The 16297-nt window shown below is 38.3% G+C and overlaps 1 protein-coding gene across 2 annotated transcripts in view; it reads left to right on the top strand.

Annotated features, from left to right (window-relative positions):
- The first annotated feature begins 2814 nt into the window (after window positions 1–2814).
- The window catches only part of HBS1L (HBS1 like translational GTPase), a 60278-nt gene continuing 46795 nt past the window's right edge, over window positions 2815–16297 (top strand). The window contains exons 1-4 of one of the 2 annotated variants that reach the window (XM_027746580.2): window positions 2815–2946; window positions 5573–5638; window positions 7593–7730; window positions 9803–9997. In XM_027746580.2, coding sequence (XP_027602381.1) covers window positions 2904–2946; window positions 5573–5638; window positions 7593–7730; window positions 9803–9997 — 442 coding nt within the window. In that variant the 5' untranslated portion in view covers window positions 2815–2903. Of the gene's footprint in view, window positions 2947–5572; window positions 5639–7592; window positions 7731–9802; window positions 9998–10627; window positions 10646–16297 lie in introns of those variants that run through there. The other variant, XM_027746583.2, reaches the window with a different exon arrangement.

A 16297-nucleotide genomic window follows, 5' to 3' on the forward strand; every position in this document is an offset into this window, starting at 1 on the left:
GTTAACACACCCTGCCTCTAGCGGTGACCAGGAAGGATGTGGAGTCGTAGATAGTGACAGTTTTGGCATGTGGGCCAGGACAAGACAATAGTTAGGTGGCAGTTACAAAACCATGGTATGCGTGTTTGTAGGGATGTGTGGCTGTGTGGTGGGGTATCAGAGGACACCTGGGGCATGCAGGTGGCTGGAGGAGGCTGGATTTTTGGTATTGTCAAGACCAGATAAAAAGATGGTAAATAAATTATTAAAGGTCTCAAAGATGAAGATACGTGACTTGAGAAACATTAATGGGATTGTCTGCATAACAGCTCCTGAGCATGTAGATGAATGCAGGTACCTGGGGAACAACTTGGCTGGCAGATATAGAAGCAGATTCTTACAGAGCTGGAGGTTATGTGAACTGGGATCTCTCTCCCAACTCCCTCTTCGGCCAAGGCTTAAAGTCTTGTCTGCTTGCTCTTCTCTCTCTAACCCAACAAGAGGAGTAGCTGCAGGGACATTCCTTGATTATCTAATCCCTTGGCACTGCAACTGAACTCGGAGGATGAAACTTGGCATTAGATGGTGCCACAGTAATATGCCAATGAAGTCAGATCAAGGCCTCCATGGGACCTAATGTTTTGACATTTTGCTGCTTAACACTACCAAAGGTAATGCTAATTACTACAGCTTGCATTTACCTACAGCAGTTTATTTAATCCGGGCCACTAGTCAGTCACTGGATTGTAATAGCTATTTGTCACCAACAAGCCAGATCAATTCGAGATGATTCAGTTCCAGAATTGAAAAAACCTTGCAGTTAATTTCAAAGGCTTTCAAACTTTGCTCCCATGGTGGTGCACAAATACAGACACATTATTTTGAGTGAATTTAAATGAGCATACCGTTAGTGAATGTAGGCCAATCCAGAATGCTCCCATGATTTCAATGATGCAACTGTTTTGAATAAGCTTAAAAACACTTCCTTACATGTGTGCACATGCACACTTCCCATTTCTGGCTTGAATCAAACCTGTCATTGATAGAAAATGGGCATCTTATGTCTAGTTTTCCCCTGTAATTCACTTAAGTCACCACACAGACATCTAACACAGATAGACTCTATGTTACTAGTTTGTTTGGAGAGGCCAGAGACTGCTGAGTAAACTTGAAATCATCCTTCTTATTAGGGATGAATTTTCAACCTCTTGCTTTTAGCATACAGCTTGGCACATCTTGCAATGCTGCTTGCTATTGTATATTAGTTTATTTTGGGTTCTTGATCATCAGTTCTTGGTGTAGTTATCCAGGTGTTGGAGTGTGTCTAGCGAAGGGCAAGAAGGCTCATGAAAGGACTAGAGAACATATTTCATGAGGAATGGCTGAAGGAGCTGAGTTTGTTTACTCTCAAGAAGTGAAGGTTCAGGGGGGACCTCATCACTCTCCACAACTACCTGAAAGGAGCTTGTAGTGATCTAAGGGCTGGTCTCTTCTACTGTGCGTGCAGTGAGTGAACAAGAGGAAATGGCCTTAAGCTGAGACATGGGAGATTCAGATTAGATACTAGAAAAAACTTTTTTGCAGTTAGGGTGGTCAGGCATTGGAATAGGTTGCCCAGGGAGGTGGTGGAGTCACCATCCCTGGAGGTGTTTAAGAGGCATCTGCATCTGGGTGATATGGTTTAGTGGTTACAGTGTAGTGCTGGGTTGACAGTTGGACTCGATGATTTTGAAGGTCTCCTCCAGCCCTGATGATTCTATGCTTGTCAGAAAGAGATCAGTTTTGGCAAGGCCATTTATCTTGTGTTGAGTTAGAGGTGTGAACAACAATGTGGGGGTGAGGTGCACGTGGGTGGGAGGCTGGATGCCAGCATTCCATGTCGGCCGTGGTACCGCGAAGGCCAGGGTGCTTCCCTGCTGTGGGCGGGTGAGGAGCGCTGGTGGCTACCCCAGGCTGAGCCTGCCCTGCGATGGGCTGAGCACAGCAGCGCCAGAGGCTGCTGCAGAGACCTTTGGCAAGGTAGCTTCACGTGTAAGTGGGTGGGCTGGCTATGAGCAGAGATCAGGGTTGGTAAATCTGAGACGATGGTGACTGGAAGCATGCACTGGGAAGCAGAACAGTCTATGGAAAAACATGGCTGAAGAGAGATGGGAATAAGGGGACTCACCAGAGAAAGGTCACAGTGAAGTACTCAAGACAAGCTTTCAGAAAGTGCAGATGAGATGGTCAGCACAGTGCTGACCAACAAGTGGGTTTTTGTGTACAACACATCTTTCCGAAGCCATACTGGCTAGCTTCGCGGAGCTATACCAGTCAGAGGGAAAGTAACACAAGCAGAATGACGGACTACCTTGGCAATCTCTTACTGAGCTCAGGGCTAGTGTCTTTGCATGGCACTGTGCTGTGCCATTAGAGAGCATTTGTCTTTAGCCCATAAACCTAACGTGTATCCCGACGCACAATGTAACCCGCAGCCTTAGGAAACACTCTAGCAGAATCACTGCACCGTTTATTTAGGTTGGAAAAGATCTCCGAGCTCATCGAGCCCAAACTTTGTCTGCTCTCCACCTTGAAAACTAGACCACAGCACTAAATGCCACATCCAGCCGTGACTTGAACTCCTCCAGGAACGATAATCCACCCCTTGCCCGGGAGCGGGCGGTCCCTCCCTCACGCCACCCGCGCGCATCCGCCCGGCGCGAGGGCGGAGCGCGAGCCGCTCCCCACTCCCGCCCCGCCGGCCCGAGGAAGGTCCCGAACCACGCGAGAGACGCATGCGCGGTGGCGAACGCTGGCGGAAAGGTGCCCGGCGCGCCTGCGCAGGGGGGATTCCGCCGGGCCTCGCCGGACACCAACATGGCGCCGTAGGCCCGCAGTACCAGCGCCACCGCGGGCGGGACAGCGAGGCCGCTGCTGCCGCCATCATGTCGCGGCACAGGAACGTCCGCGGCTACAACTACGACGAAGGTAGCGGTTATAGCGAGCAGGCTGGCGGCAGAGCTGCGGGGCCGCCCCAGCTGCCGGTCCGTCCTTGCTCCCTTCCCCCGGCCCAAGCCCCTACTCCCGGCCAGGCCGCCCGTCCCGGTGGCCGCGGGCAGGAGGGTGTGGCAGGGCCGGCACGGGGGTAGGGGAGGGCCCGGGGGGCTGTCAGGGGCGGTGGGAGGGGAAAAGCCGCCCCCTCACCTCCCCTCGGCGGGGGTTGGACGGGGCTCCGTGCGAGGCGTCTCTCCGCCCCGTCCCCGGCCCGCTTCCCGCCTGAGCGGAGGGTCGGGCACACGTGGCCGCGCTGCCACTGACATTCAGGACCTCCTCCCGGTGCCCGGGCCTGCCGGGAGCTTCCAAACGGGCAAAGCGCGGCCAAGCCACAGCTGGGTCCCCCCTGCGCTGCCTTGAGATGCCCAAGTTGACTCTGTTTTTCAGGAGCGGCAGTGACTTGAAAATAAGCCTCAATACAATTTTAACCCACCCACCTTTAGTCTTGTAAAACTTAAAAGTTGTGTTCACGGCCTAATGCAAATAAATTGTTGCTGATGTTCAGCCATAACAAGAAATAAGAGGCAACAGCTGTTACCTGCGGAAGAAATGTAATCCTTAAAGATGAAATTGCGCATTTAGGGATCGACTTCTTTTTCAGACACCTGTCCTGCTATGCTTAAGCTTGCATGGAATGAACTTGCACTACTGTAGCTTTCTTTGTGCCCTTGCCCATTAACTTAGGCAAACTATTAATCACACTTCTTTTTTCCTCAAAGTTTTTTTTGCTGTTGACTTGGGCTGTGGAAAAAATGGACACGTTTCCAGTTGATACTGGTATTTTACAGAATCCTTTGTTAAGAGAGCAGCAATTTTGTTGCCTCACTTTGTCAGATTATTTAAAAATTACTAGAAATGCTTTTGCCTGCTCCTAGTCTTTTGCTGTTGAGTGAACAGACACACTGTGTATGTATTAGAGGTGCACAAATTCTATTTTGCACTGTGATCTTGGAATATTTGTGCAAGTCATGTAAATTCATATGAGCTGTGGCACCTGTATGTCCCACCTTGCAGGTTTTGTATATGTAAATTTAGCTAATATAGGAAAACTCTTGGGCTGCATTGGGAATTTTACTGCTTGATTTTTCATCCTTTAGAGTTTTTTTTTCATCACAGATTGGTTGAAATGTTGATTTCAGCTCAGACTGTGGCATCTGTGAAGCTGAGTGCCCAATTCATAGAATTCATTTCATTGTTCACACACTTATTAGAATCTTTTAATGAGGTTGTTGAGATGGACAGTAATTTGCTGTAGCCATTAAGTTGCAATTGCTGTTGGAAACATTACTGTTTGGTTACGTGTCGGGTCTTATCCTTGCACAATGTACTGCTTCTATAGTCACATATAATCATTTATGGCCCGAATGAAGTAGATTTCGTGTCTTCTTTGTTGCTTTATTTAATGCCATATGTTCTTTTTATGCCACTTATGATTCTGTAATGCTTTATCTGGCCCAATTAAGTATCTCATTTCTAAAGTAAATATTTACAGTATTTTTTGGTTTCCTTTCATAGGAAGACTTCTGAGGCCTTAGATTTTGTGGCCTTTATTTGACCATGTTCCATTTTTTTCCTCTTGTTTTTGAGTTATTGTGATCACAACTGAATGTGATATCTGTGAGTATGTTGGTGATACAGCTGGAATGCTTGAGTGGCTTCTACTCTGTTCTTTCTAATTTCTGTAATTTTTAAATAATTATTTTTATGGTCAGTGCACGCTGTGGTCTGTAAGTCTTTTAAAACAATAAACAATATGTATTACTTGTGAAACTGCCAAATGTATGCAATAGGATCTTTAACAATAGTTTATTACTTTTTTTGTGTATTTCATTATTACTTGGTGAAAATTACAAATTTATTTTCAAGATTTACATAATATTAGGATTGCTTTTTGGGGGTACAGGGCATAACTTACTTTCTCTTTGTGCTTCTTGATGCCTTTTTTTTAATGAGGAAAGTATATGGTTATGTTTAAGTAACTGTAAGATTCTTGCTTTTTGCTTGGAAAAATTTTGCATATTCAAAGGGAATTGTGAATTGGGTTTTTTCCCTTGCTGAACCTCATTTGAAAGGTGGATGGGCATGAGGATAAAATGAGAAGAAAGGTGAGAAATACATAGGAAGTGAGTAGAAATGCTGATCCTGAGTTTTTGGAGTAGAGATTGTAATTGAACTGTCTGTGGTTCAGACTGAGAGGTGAAGCAGAATTATCAAGAGAAGTACTGTGGGTAAAGATTTGTGTAGCTGTAGAAAGTTGGATTTGGTCTGAGAGGGCAGCCTTCCAAAGGGGATGCTGAAGGAGGAGGCGTGAAGCATTCTAGCTCTTGAAAATTTTCAGCTTTTCTAATGAATAGAGTATTAAATGTTAAATTCTATTATTCTAACAAAATTCTATTATTGTAACTTAGAAATTCTTACCTAGGTGAATAAGAAGAACTTAACTGTGCTTCTGAAATACTGGAGATGCATAATTTCATAAAACCTTGTGCAAAAGCTACACTTTGAGTTATAATATTATTTAGAAATTGTGCACATGAATCTTGCTGGTTTTGCCTTATAGATTTTGAAGATGATGATGTGTATGGCCAATCTGTAGAAGATGATTATTGCATTTCTCCTTCAACAGGTTAGTTCATATAATTACATATAAGTATTGTCCATTGATCCCTGCTCCGATATTTATTAATTAAAACAATATCTAAAAGCTAGTGATGCTTTTGAAAAGTGCGTAGTAGCCACAATGCTGTTAAAGTCAGTTATGTAGTGTTAGTATTGTATTTTTCGAAGTCACATTAGACAACTGGCTACATCTTGACTCTTACAAGCATATTATATTATCTTAGATGGTCAGAATATACCTGATAATGGAGAAATCTGGTCTGTGGGAATGTGTTGATAATCATGAAACATTTACTATCTGTTCAAATTGTTAGTACAGTCTATGTGGGCTTAACAGTTGTGATTCTGCACCTGGTAGTTGATTCTTTTACACAACTTTAGGCAAATGTGGGGCAAGGAGTCTTATTGTGGGCTGTAGTGCTGATCCTCAGTGGCTTCTCCTCTCATGCAAGGTCACGTGGAGGTAACCAGCCTCCCAGTATTTGTAATGTTGCAAAGTAAGTTTAAAAATAGTGATGCTGTGTGCTCAGGTAAGATGTAATTGAAGCAGCTCAGCCAAGAGGAATTTAACCCCACTGTAGAACCATTAGGTTGTGTTCTCCAGTCAAGTCTCTGGCAAGTTATCAGTTCAGGGTTTCCCCAGGTTGGGTGGCAGTGTTTCTAGAGCTGAGTAGGCCCTGGAAATAGTACAGCTAGTGTTGATATGAAGCTGTGCTACTGCGGGTAACTGGTCTGGATCTAAATCCACTGTGACTGTGATGTAGTGTGTGACCTCTGGTCACAGGAACTTGAAATAATTAAGTCTTTAAAAGTCTGTTCCTCTTTCATGCTGTGGATTTTAGATGAGGGAATCTAGGTGTGTAATTTTTGTATTTGTAGTCACATTCCCCAACAGATTGTCTTGCATTCAATTTCTGAGTTTAATTGCTGGATTTTTTCAGTCATTCTCTAAGAATTAGTAATAGCCTTGTTATTTTGTGATGAAAATGTGTAACTTATACTTTTTACTCAAGTATAGACTGATAACTTGCAAAAATAATTCCTGCCTGTGCACAGTAATTTTCCTAAGAACTCTTTGTGTGTAAGCTTCATTTATAAAATAATCTTATCTAGATCGTCTAATGATCTTTTAATAGTTGCTTCAGTTTTTGGTGACTGAATATGAAACAGTATGTGTGCATTTGGGAAACAGTTTCTAAGGCTATACTACTTAACTTCAGGATATATGTATGCTTTCAGTATGTATTTCAGAGCTGGGGGGCATATTACATAACATAGGGCAATTTGTTTACATTATACCTTGCACATTTCTGAGAGTGTATAATGACTGGGGCTCTTATTCAGCAAGGAGTTTTATCTATATATGCCTTAATGTGTTGCTAAATCAGAGTGAAACTGTACACTTGTTTAAAGTTCTGTGTGATTATACATTTTAACTCATGGGCTGTGTTTCCAATGAAATTCCAAGAAGGGAAGAATATGTTCAACTCTATGAAAGTCTTAGTAGTAGTTTGACAGTGACATACTGTAAAAGCAACGTGAATTTCATGATGACTTTTTTTTTACTTGAAACTAAAGTAAAAAAAAATTCTGGAGTAAGGCTCTGAAGACATTAGGCCACAGATGGTAATTTGTATAAAAAATACTGTTTTTCAAACCATGAGTATATTCTTTTGTTCCAATACTGAACTTTGCAGAATTGTTGGATTACATGGATACAAGGATATTGGCCAGTTTGTAGTTTCACTGTGATGATGACTTATTTATATTCTAGTATGAGCTGTTGTATGCTCCGTGTAGTTCTCAGGTAGTAGTGATTATACAGCAGTGTCCCCCCACCCCCTTGAAACCACTGCAACAATTCAGTCTCCTAACTTATTTTCCGTTTACATATGTTTTGTTTTTAAAGGAAAAAAAATTTGACTTTTTTTTTTATATACTTCATTTTTTATCTAATGCAGCAGCTCAGTTTATCTACTCCAGACGAGACAAACCAGCCACATTTGCTGAGCCTTTAGAAGAAGAATATGGCTATGAAGGTACCGATGATACTGCTGATTATTTTACATCCGGTCATCAGTTGACTGAAGTTGATAGAGGTAATTATAGAAAATAAATAACTATCAGAATAATCTCATATATGAATTAAGGATTTACTAGAATAGAACAACACCTTCCATGAACGTAGCCTCAGTGGTGACTTCAAATTTTTAACTACCTTTTGTGAATTACTTGTAACTTGGTTGCATACACTGAAACGTGTTCCTACTTTTTTACTAGAAATAATGAGATTTCATGTGAAATTCAGACATAAGAACAGCTGTACTGACTGCTCAAGTCTTGACTCTTGAATACTGAGTATTTGTAGCATGATTTTTTGCTTGTTTTGCATTCTGAAGTATAGCAATTAGCAGCATTAGAGGGGTTTTCAAAGTATCTCATTTCCTTGAAACAGTAGCCAGTATTCTCTACAATCTTTTTTACTTTGTTTTGAATTCATAAGACTTCTGTTTCCATTCAGTCTTGCAGCCATGAATTCCACATTACAAGCTAAGTGGTGAGGGAAAAAATACTTGCTTTAATTTTTTAAACTTGCTGCCTGATTGCTTAATTACTTGCTTTGCGAAAAAGATTGACAAGTCTCTTTGTAAGTATTAATAGATAATGTAGTTTTTAATGTTTTGGAAATAATCAGGGTTATTTTTAAAATGTTGATAAGCTCAGGTAAAGTGCGTTGAAATTTGGTTCTTAAAAGAAGTTGCAGAAAATTCAGAGCAACAGATAGAACAGAAACAGTTTTGATTCCATGTCAGTTACGTTGGTAAAAGTTATTCTAATGCTTAGATATGGTTAAATATGGTACATTAGGGAGTATCCTGTTTTTATAGCAGGAAATAATGCTGTAGAGGGCAATTTGAAAGAATGAGCCAGTGCAATGGTACAGGTGATCTAGACCATATGGTCCTCTAGCTTTTCACAATGCTTTTGACAGACTTAATCGGTCAAGAACTGGTACTGGAACAAGAAGGAAACTAACATTCTAGACTAAAAAAAAGGAGGAAAAGAAACCTCAAAATAACCATTTCTACTGTGAAAACAGCAGCGGTCTCAGAAGACTTGTTATGTTTGAGACAATGTGCAGTGCTGGCCATTAATACAAAGTTATTGATGCAGTCAATGTGGCTGCAAAGATTGTCCTTGTTGAATGTTAGATAGTAAAATGGCAACCAGCCATTGTGTAGGGCTCTGCCCATACTTGTTTGGCATGGCAGACGTGTGGGCAACATTGACTTGCTATTTGAATTACAGGTAGAAGGTGCTAATTTAAGTAACCACACCACAGGAATTCTGTGGTGTTGAATTCCTGTAGCAAAGTTTTTTAAAAATCTTTCAGGAGGTGTTCAAATAAAAAATATGTAGTTGTCTTCCTGTTCTTCAGTTCCTGTTTTCTAAAACCTGAACTGGCAGAAACTGGGATATTCAGGAAGATTTTCTTCTTTTATGTTTGTGTGGCTGATCAGCACCCTACTTCCAGTGAATGGCAGACTGGTGAATTTTCAGTCTTTTGTTGTGCAGCAAGTATCTTAGTCAAGGCTAGTTGCAAAAATACGCTCCAAAGAAAATTGATTTTATCAGCCAAAAAATATATTACTTTGCCTTTTAGAAAAGGCAAAGATTGCAGGTAGTTTGAAACCTGGCATGTTGATCCAGAGTTTTCAGTTGTTAAGGTCTGAGGACCTCAAAAATGCTGTTTTACTTCCGGTGTTAATTGTAGCATCTGTAAATGCTTAAAATACACTGTTCAGTGGGGTTCCACGTTGACTTACTAAATTAATTTGGATAATTTTAAGGTGATTATTTATATTTCTTCTCTGCAGTTAAGGTTGTTATTTTACAACATCAAAATATTTCAATATTGAGACTTTCTAAATTAATAAATAGTAGTCAGTGATATGTTCCTTATAGCAATGTCTGAAATAGGTCAAATATTCTGCAGGGTATGGAAACAAAGTTTGTCAGGGCAGTAAGTGAGATTGAAATTAATTTCTAAAGGTTTTAACTTATTGTAATATTTTTCTCTTCTATTTTCTTATTAGAGGTGTGGTGCTAGTGGTTAGGCCATCTAAGACACATTTTTGTGCAGCTTTTAACAGTATTATGTTTTTTTCAGCCCGTCTTAATTCATGCCTTGATCAAATGAGAGAAATTTTGGCAGAGTCCATACCAGAACAAGCAATGGTGCAAGCACTACTGGATAGTAAATTTGATGTACAGAAGGCTTTGGATCTTGTGCTTTCACAAGGCAGTAAGCAAAATGTGAAGACCAAGAATAAGGATGCTGTGAATTTAGCAAAGAATACAAAAGGTATATTTATATTTAATTGTTTACATTCAAGGTGATTTAATTTCTATCTACAGTTTAATTTTGGCTTTACAAACTGAAGATGCTTATTATTGCAATATTAATTTCTTAGAGAATTAAAGAATATCAACTTACTATATCTGCATTCTAAAACATTTAAAGGAAACAGTAACTTTTCTTGAGCTGGAAGTCAAAATAACACCTTAGTGTCAGTTTAAATGCAAACTGCAAACAGCTGCAGTTCATGATAGTTTTCTGATTTATAATATATGATGACTGAATTAACGCGTATCCCTTTAAGATGGACAGCATCTTTAAATTTTATGTGCTTCCATTATTTGTTAGGTGAACTGACATCTCCCATCCCCAATACCTCCCTATTTTGGTAGTTTCTATAGAGTAACTTTTCTTATTTTGATTTGTGCTTAAATCTTTGCAATCTTTACTGACATTCTTTGCTTAAAGTTTCTTAGATATTTCAGTAGATACATGTAATTTAATTGTAGAGCATTCCTTACCTTTGGATAACACTTAGTAATTAAATGCCTTTTCATGTTTCTTGATTTTTTTTTGTCGCTGCTGTCAACTTTAAAAAAATTGGATATTTCGTTGTGATTGCACTTCCATCTGAAAATTATTGGCTATTGTAAGGTAAGGAGACTTACATTGTTGTCCAGAAATGTGTGTTGATACAGACAGTTTCTCTTGTGCAGTAGAAAATTTTGCTGACAACACCAACAAACCTGAGTTTGGAAACTTGACAGCCAAAAGTGGCTCAGCTCTTTATTCTTTAAAGAATATTACAAATGACAAAGTACTCCTTAATGCTGAAAAATCCGATATACCTTCATGTGAAAGGAAAGGATTGAAATCCTCTTCACTTGTTCTGTCATCTTCATTCAGTGATGATTTGTGTAAAGGATCACTCTGTGAACTTGTGAATAAACAGGCAGAGAAGCAACTACCAGAAAGTGCTAATGCAGTAAGTCTGGTTCCTGACAGTGTTTGCTTTAGCATAGGAAGTAACCCCTCGAAATGCAAGGAAACACAGGACTTGAAATCCTTGCTGATGGAGAATGTGGTTTGTGATTCTCTGAGTCCTGAAGACAACATTCCTCTCATTTCCCCAAATACTTCTGATTGTAGTAGTAGTGCAAATTTTTACAGTTCTCCATGTTTAACAAGTGCTTTAGGAAAATTGGCTCTTGATAATGAAGTCAGTCATACTGTAAATAAAAAGAATGAACTTCTTGAAAATTTTTCTTCGCTTGTGCAAAGTAGAAAACAAGAAAGTCCCTCTTCAGACATGGCTGCTTTGCCAGTGTTAAGACCTGGAAGTACTTCATTGGCTGACTTACTTCAGGAGCACCAGGAAAGCAGTGCTAGCCACTGTTACTCTTTGGCTGATCTGTACACCCAGTCAACAGCAAGCCTCACTGATAGGAAATTGGGAACCTCGTCATTATTACAACTAGTAAGTCAACCCCAAATTTCAGTTGGGATGCCAGAGCTGACAGGATCTTTGTCTTCTCTAGCCCTCTCTAAAGTTTCTCCAGTAAAGGAGGTTGAGAATTTATCACTCTCGGATTTAATAGCAGAGACTATTGAAACAGATAAAACTCAGCAAAGGATGGACTTGCCCGTGCACAATGTAATGGAATTCAGGCCTTCCCAAGGAACCAGCATTGATTTGAGTGTCCTTGTAAAAAGTGAAGATGTATCTACAGAGCAAAATGTGGTAGGACAGTCAAGTATCTTAAGCCCTGAAACTAAACTTGTAAAAGAAAAACGAGGAAGATGTTCTGGTTTTGCCAAAATAAACAGAAAAACCAAAAAAGGGCATGGTCTTAAGAGGCAGGATTTGTCCCTTTCATGGATGAAGGCGCTGTGTGCAAGACCTTCAGCTTTTGCTTTAACCTTGTGCCTCCGTTATCCTCCAAAAGGATATAAGCGTCACACAGTTGGTGTACATAAAACTTTCCTATACAGTAGACAGGTACAAGATGTAAAACCCAAGGAAACTGGTCCCATAGTAGCCATAACACCATTTGATTTCAAATCAGCATCTCCTGATGATATTGTAAAAGCTAACCAAAAAAAAGCTTTTACAAGACAGTAATAAGGAAAAACCAAGTCTCACTGTTTATATCGCATTATATTAAAAAAAAAAATCACATAGGACATATTTATAATGCAGAATTGATTTTTTTTTATTTTTTAAAATGACATATTACAGTTCTTACTGATTGGTAGCAAATTTGTATGTGAATTTTTAAACTGTTGCACTGAATGTCTTAATTTTTGCGTAATTTTCACTGACAGTTTAACATTTTTAACTTTCGCAAAGCCTTGAACTTCAGTGTATAGATATTGCATGTACAAAATTCTGTGAACACCATTAGACTTCTTGAAATATCTCTAGGTGTTGAAGATACAGTTCATTGGGAAGAACACTGAATTATTATTTTGTAAAGTAATTTACTTTTGCTATATGGTGTATAGTTTGGGGAGCAGGAACCTCAGTTTATATTACAAGTGTTTTATTAAATGTTCTTAAGGTTAGATTTTCTGATAAAGGTATGTTATTAAACTGTCAGTCTTGTAATTGATGTTTCCAGTCACTGTCATTATTCTCTTTCTATATTTATACTGATGACACTATTACAACAGAAATACCTTTAGTTTTTAAAAAGCCTCAATGACCTCAGGTTTTGACAGTTCTGGTTGTGGTAGGACATGTATAGTTTTTGGTAGGACCAAATTTGTAGGGGAGCAAGCAGTGAAAATTGTTGTACTCCCCCTCCAATCAGCTGTCAAAATATGATATTCAGAATGTTAAAACAGCAATTTTATAGGTATATAAATACATGCTGCATTTATTTCATGAGAAGTTTCCCTAGGATTCTATGGTTTATTCTCAAGTCTTTCAGAGGAGTATTGGAGTAACAGTTCTTTCAACTGTAGCATGAGAGTCTTTGCTCAATGGAAAAAAAAATCAGGCAAAGCATAAGTGCTATTTGTGTCTGCCTCTTGTCTGTTTTGAAGAAAACTTCCTTTAGAAATGGAAATACATTCTCTTCTACTGTTTGCACCCATTACTGTTGCTTTGAATCTTCAGGTGAAAGATCCAAATCAGAACATTCTGGAGGTTTTCTGGTGCCCTGTTGGTCAAATTAGCAACTGTATATATGTTTTAACTTTCTTCTTAGTACACATTATGACTTCTAATATATTTCCAATGTCATTGTTACTATTTTAAATTCTGAACAGCAATAAGTTCAATAAAGATACTGCTGCAACTACAAAAATATGTTTGTTCATGTACTGCCATACACATATTCATGCTAAACTTGGCAGCTAGTATGAAACAGTAGATACAACTTTCATCTAGTTTTAATCTAATTTTTGTTAATCATATTACATCAAAAAGAAGACAAAAACTTTAGGTTTATTCTTGACTTCAGGTTGCACTACAGTTCTGTTTCTAAACAAAAATAAAACATGTTCCAGTTCTCTCAGGTACAAATTTAATGATCTGTATATTTTGTTTGTTTGTTTAGTTGATGAAATTGTCATTTAGGAGCAGTGTGACCTTTGACCTCATGAATGAAATGAATGTTTCTTACCCTTATTAATAAAAGTTTTATATAATGACAGTGCTGTAGTGTTTATGTTCCAGTTGACGTGTTAATCTAGCCGTCTGTATCCTAACCTATTTTGAGTGCCTTAGAGGATTAAAAAATACAATCCATTGTACAGTGATAAGTTCATTAGCAGGAGCATAATTGATTTCCTCTGAAGACTTTCTATAGAAGCCTGGTTGATAGTAATACTGGAAGTTTTATTAATTAGTCATAATAGCAAATACTTCTGTGTGAAGAATATGAAATGCTTTTCAGTGGTCTATTTCTCTGTAGTTAGTCCAAAGGTTAACTTTCCCCTGCTTAAAAATCCAAGTCTCTTACTCCTACTGAGGCAAAAGGTCCTATCTGGAGAATTTATAAATTTCAGCTTTCCAAGATTGTGTGTTTTCTAGAATAGAAATTCTGATTTTTAAACATAGAACGTTAGTGCAAAGTTTGGCATTCTCATGCCTGGTATGTTTTTAGGTAGTTTTGTTTTCTTGTGTTCCAAGTATTCTTGAGGCATTAATTAATGTTGGTAGAGATTTCTAATACATGTGGGTTTTTTAAATTTTCATTGCTTCACTTTTCCGTCTAAACATTTTCTTATTCTTGTCTAGCTTCTCTTTGGTTTTGATCTATTCTCTCATTCCCCTGGCTGCCCTTATCTGCATAAAACTTCTTAGCATTTTAGTAATTTTAGAGCCTGATCTGAACAACTAAATGTATGTTGGATGGGTCCCATTGGAAAGTATGTACAAGTAGCGAGGGCAATGTGTAGTACTTGGAGCTCGGTTTTGCCATAGTTTTCATGCAGGTTAAAGTTTCAACAGGTGGCTAAAACATTATATGTTTACTGTGGGTTTGCTACCTTAGTAAACAACTTTGGATCTTGTTAGGTACCTAGATTTTCATATATAATTACTTTTTCATTTGCATTTGACTGTAGTGTTAGTGGTCATGAAAGAGCCATACGTGCTGTTCAGTGTATAAGCGGTAGAGGAGGGATTTTTCTTTAGTTTGCAATCCTGAATCCCGAAGTGAGCCTTGAATTAGTACAAACTTACGGGCTGAACACTGCAGAAGGTACCTAAGTGGTGGATAAACCTGAATTCCAAATAATTTGTAGCAGAAATTATTTATTTTCATTCTTGGACAGTTTTATCGTTTTGTTTTTCTAAACAAAAGGTATTATGTCACTGTATTTGCTTTTTAAATGAAACAGGTATTTTATTAATTTCCCTAATTATTCCTTAATTTCTTTACTGAGAACCACGTTTATGCTATCAAGGACAGGTTTAATTGTCTTAGAATACTGCATGATATTATAGTATGTGGCATTTTTGTATAACAAGGCTGTGTTTGGCCTTTGCACTGAAGGATTTGTGCCTGATGAACGTTAGAATTCTTCTTAACTAAATCTACCTGTTTAATGCTTGACACAGTGAGCTTATTTTCTTTATATATATATATATATAATTTTCCCCTCCTTGTTTTGCAGCTACTGTGTATCTTTGCTTAATATGAGTTAATTGTGTTAGTTGTTTTGGAATTCACATATTAACATTGCAAGATACCTGTCTGTGTTTGCATATGAAGAGAAAAAGACAATACTAAACTACATAGACGTACTACTTCTGGTATTCAAACTGAATACTCCTTAGGCGTTTTGTACATTAAATTTATTTTGTGCATAATTTTTGAATGGTTGCTAAATATTTTTAATACAAAACTGATGTAGCTTTATGTACGTAAATAAAATGCATATTCCTAAAGCACTGATTTAATTACAATTTCTTATTAACTTACCTGATAGAAATAGAGTTGTGACTGAATGGGCATGGAAGATGCATGGAAGATTCCTGTGGAGAAAGTAAGGCAAAATCTGTTTGGTCAGTTCTCAAGATCTTAAGTTTCAGATGCAGCAAGCTGCTTAAGTTTCTGGAACTATTGCACAACTATATTTCAAAATCTTCTTTCTTAGAGACTAGTTGGTGCAGTGAGGTAGTCTTTGCAATCTTGTGTTTTGCCCTATTTCGTCTTATCATGTCATTCAAATAACATTTTTCAGTAGTCAGCAATTTCTGAAAATCTGCACTTATGCAAAAAGTTAAACAGCAAACTACTACTGCAAGAATGAATAGCTGTACAAAAGATTTGTATGAAGATACAGATTGTCGTTGTGAAGGGTATATAACTTATTACAATTCCATTATACAAGTAGTAGGTACTAGTAGTTTAGGGTTATATGCATAATTATTTACATCTTTTTCAAATCTAAAGTACTCAACTTCTCTAATGTTTAAAATGTTTTTGTATCAAATATTGATTATGAATCAATATTTCAAGCAAACATTTCATCACATTGTAATTCATGCAGTAAAAGCAAACTTCCTAAAGTGCTGACAGGGGACGCTTCTCTGTTTTTTTTGGGGGGAAGGGGTTTTGGAAATTGAGTTGAATTTTTATGGATAACTTACATGGTTTTTTTTGTTTCTGTGAAGTGTAGACAGCTGATAAACTCTTAAGTAGATTTGATGTTCAATTCACTGTGTCCAGACTACTAATTAGATGATAAGGAATTGTCATTATCTATACTTCTGTGTGTGGTTTTAATCCATTTTGACTGTGGGTTTTCTCTGATGAAGTAAGAGAAGCTTTTTTTTTTGTGAAACTGGTA

Source organism: Pipra filicauda, unplaced genomic scaffold (assembly GCF_003945595.2).
Source record: "Pipra filicauda isolate LSUMZ 115617 unplaced genomic scaffold, ASM394559v2 scaffold23_size5868930_pilon, whole genome shotgun sequence".
NCBI lineage: Eukaryota > Metazoa > Chordata > Aves > Passeriformes > Pipridae > Pipra > Pipra filicauda.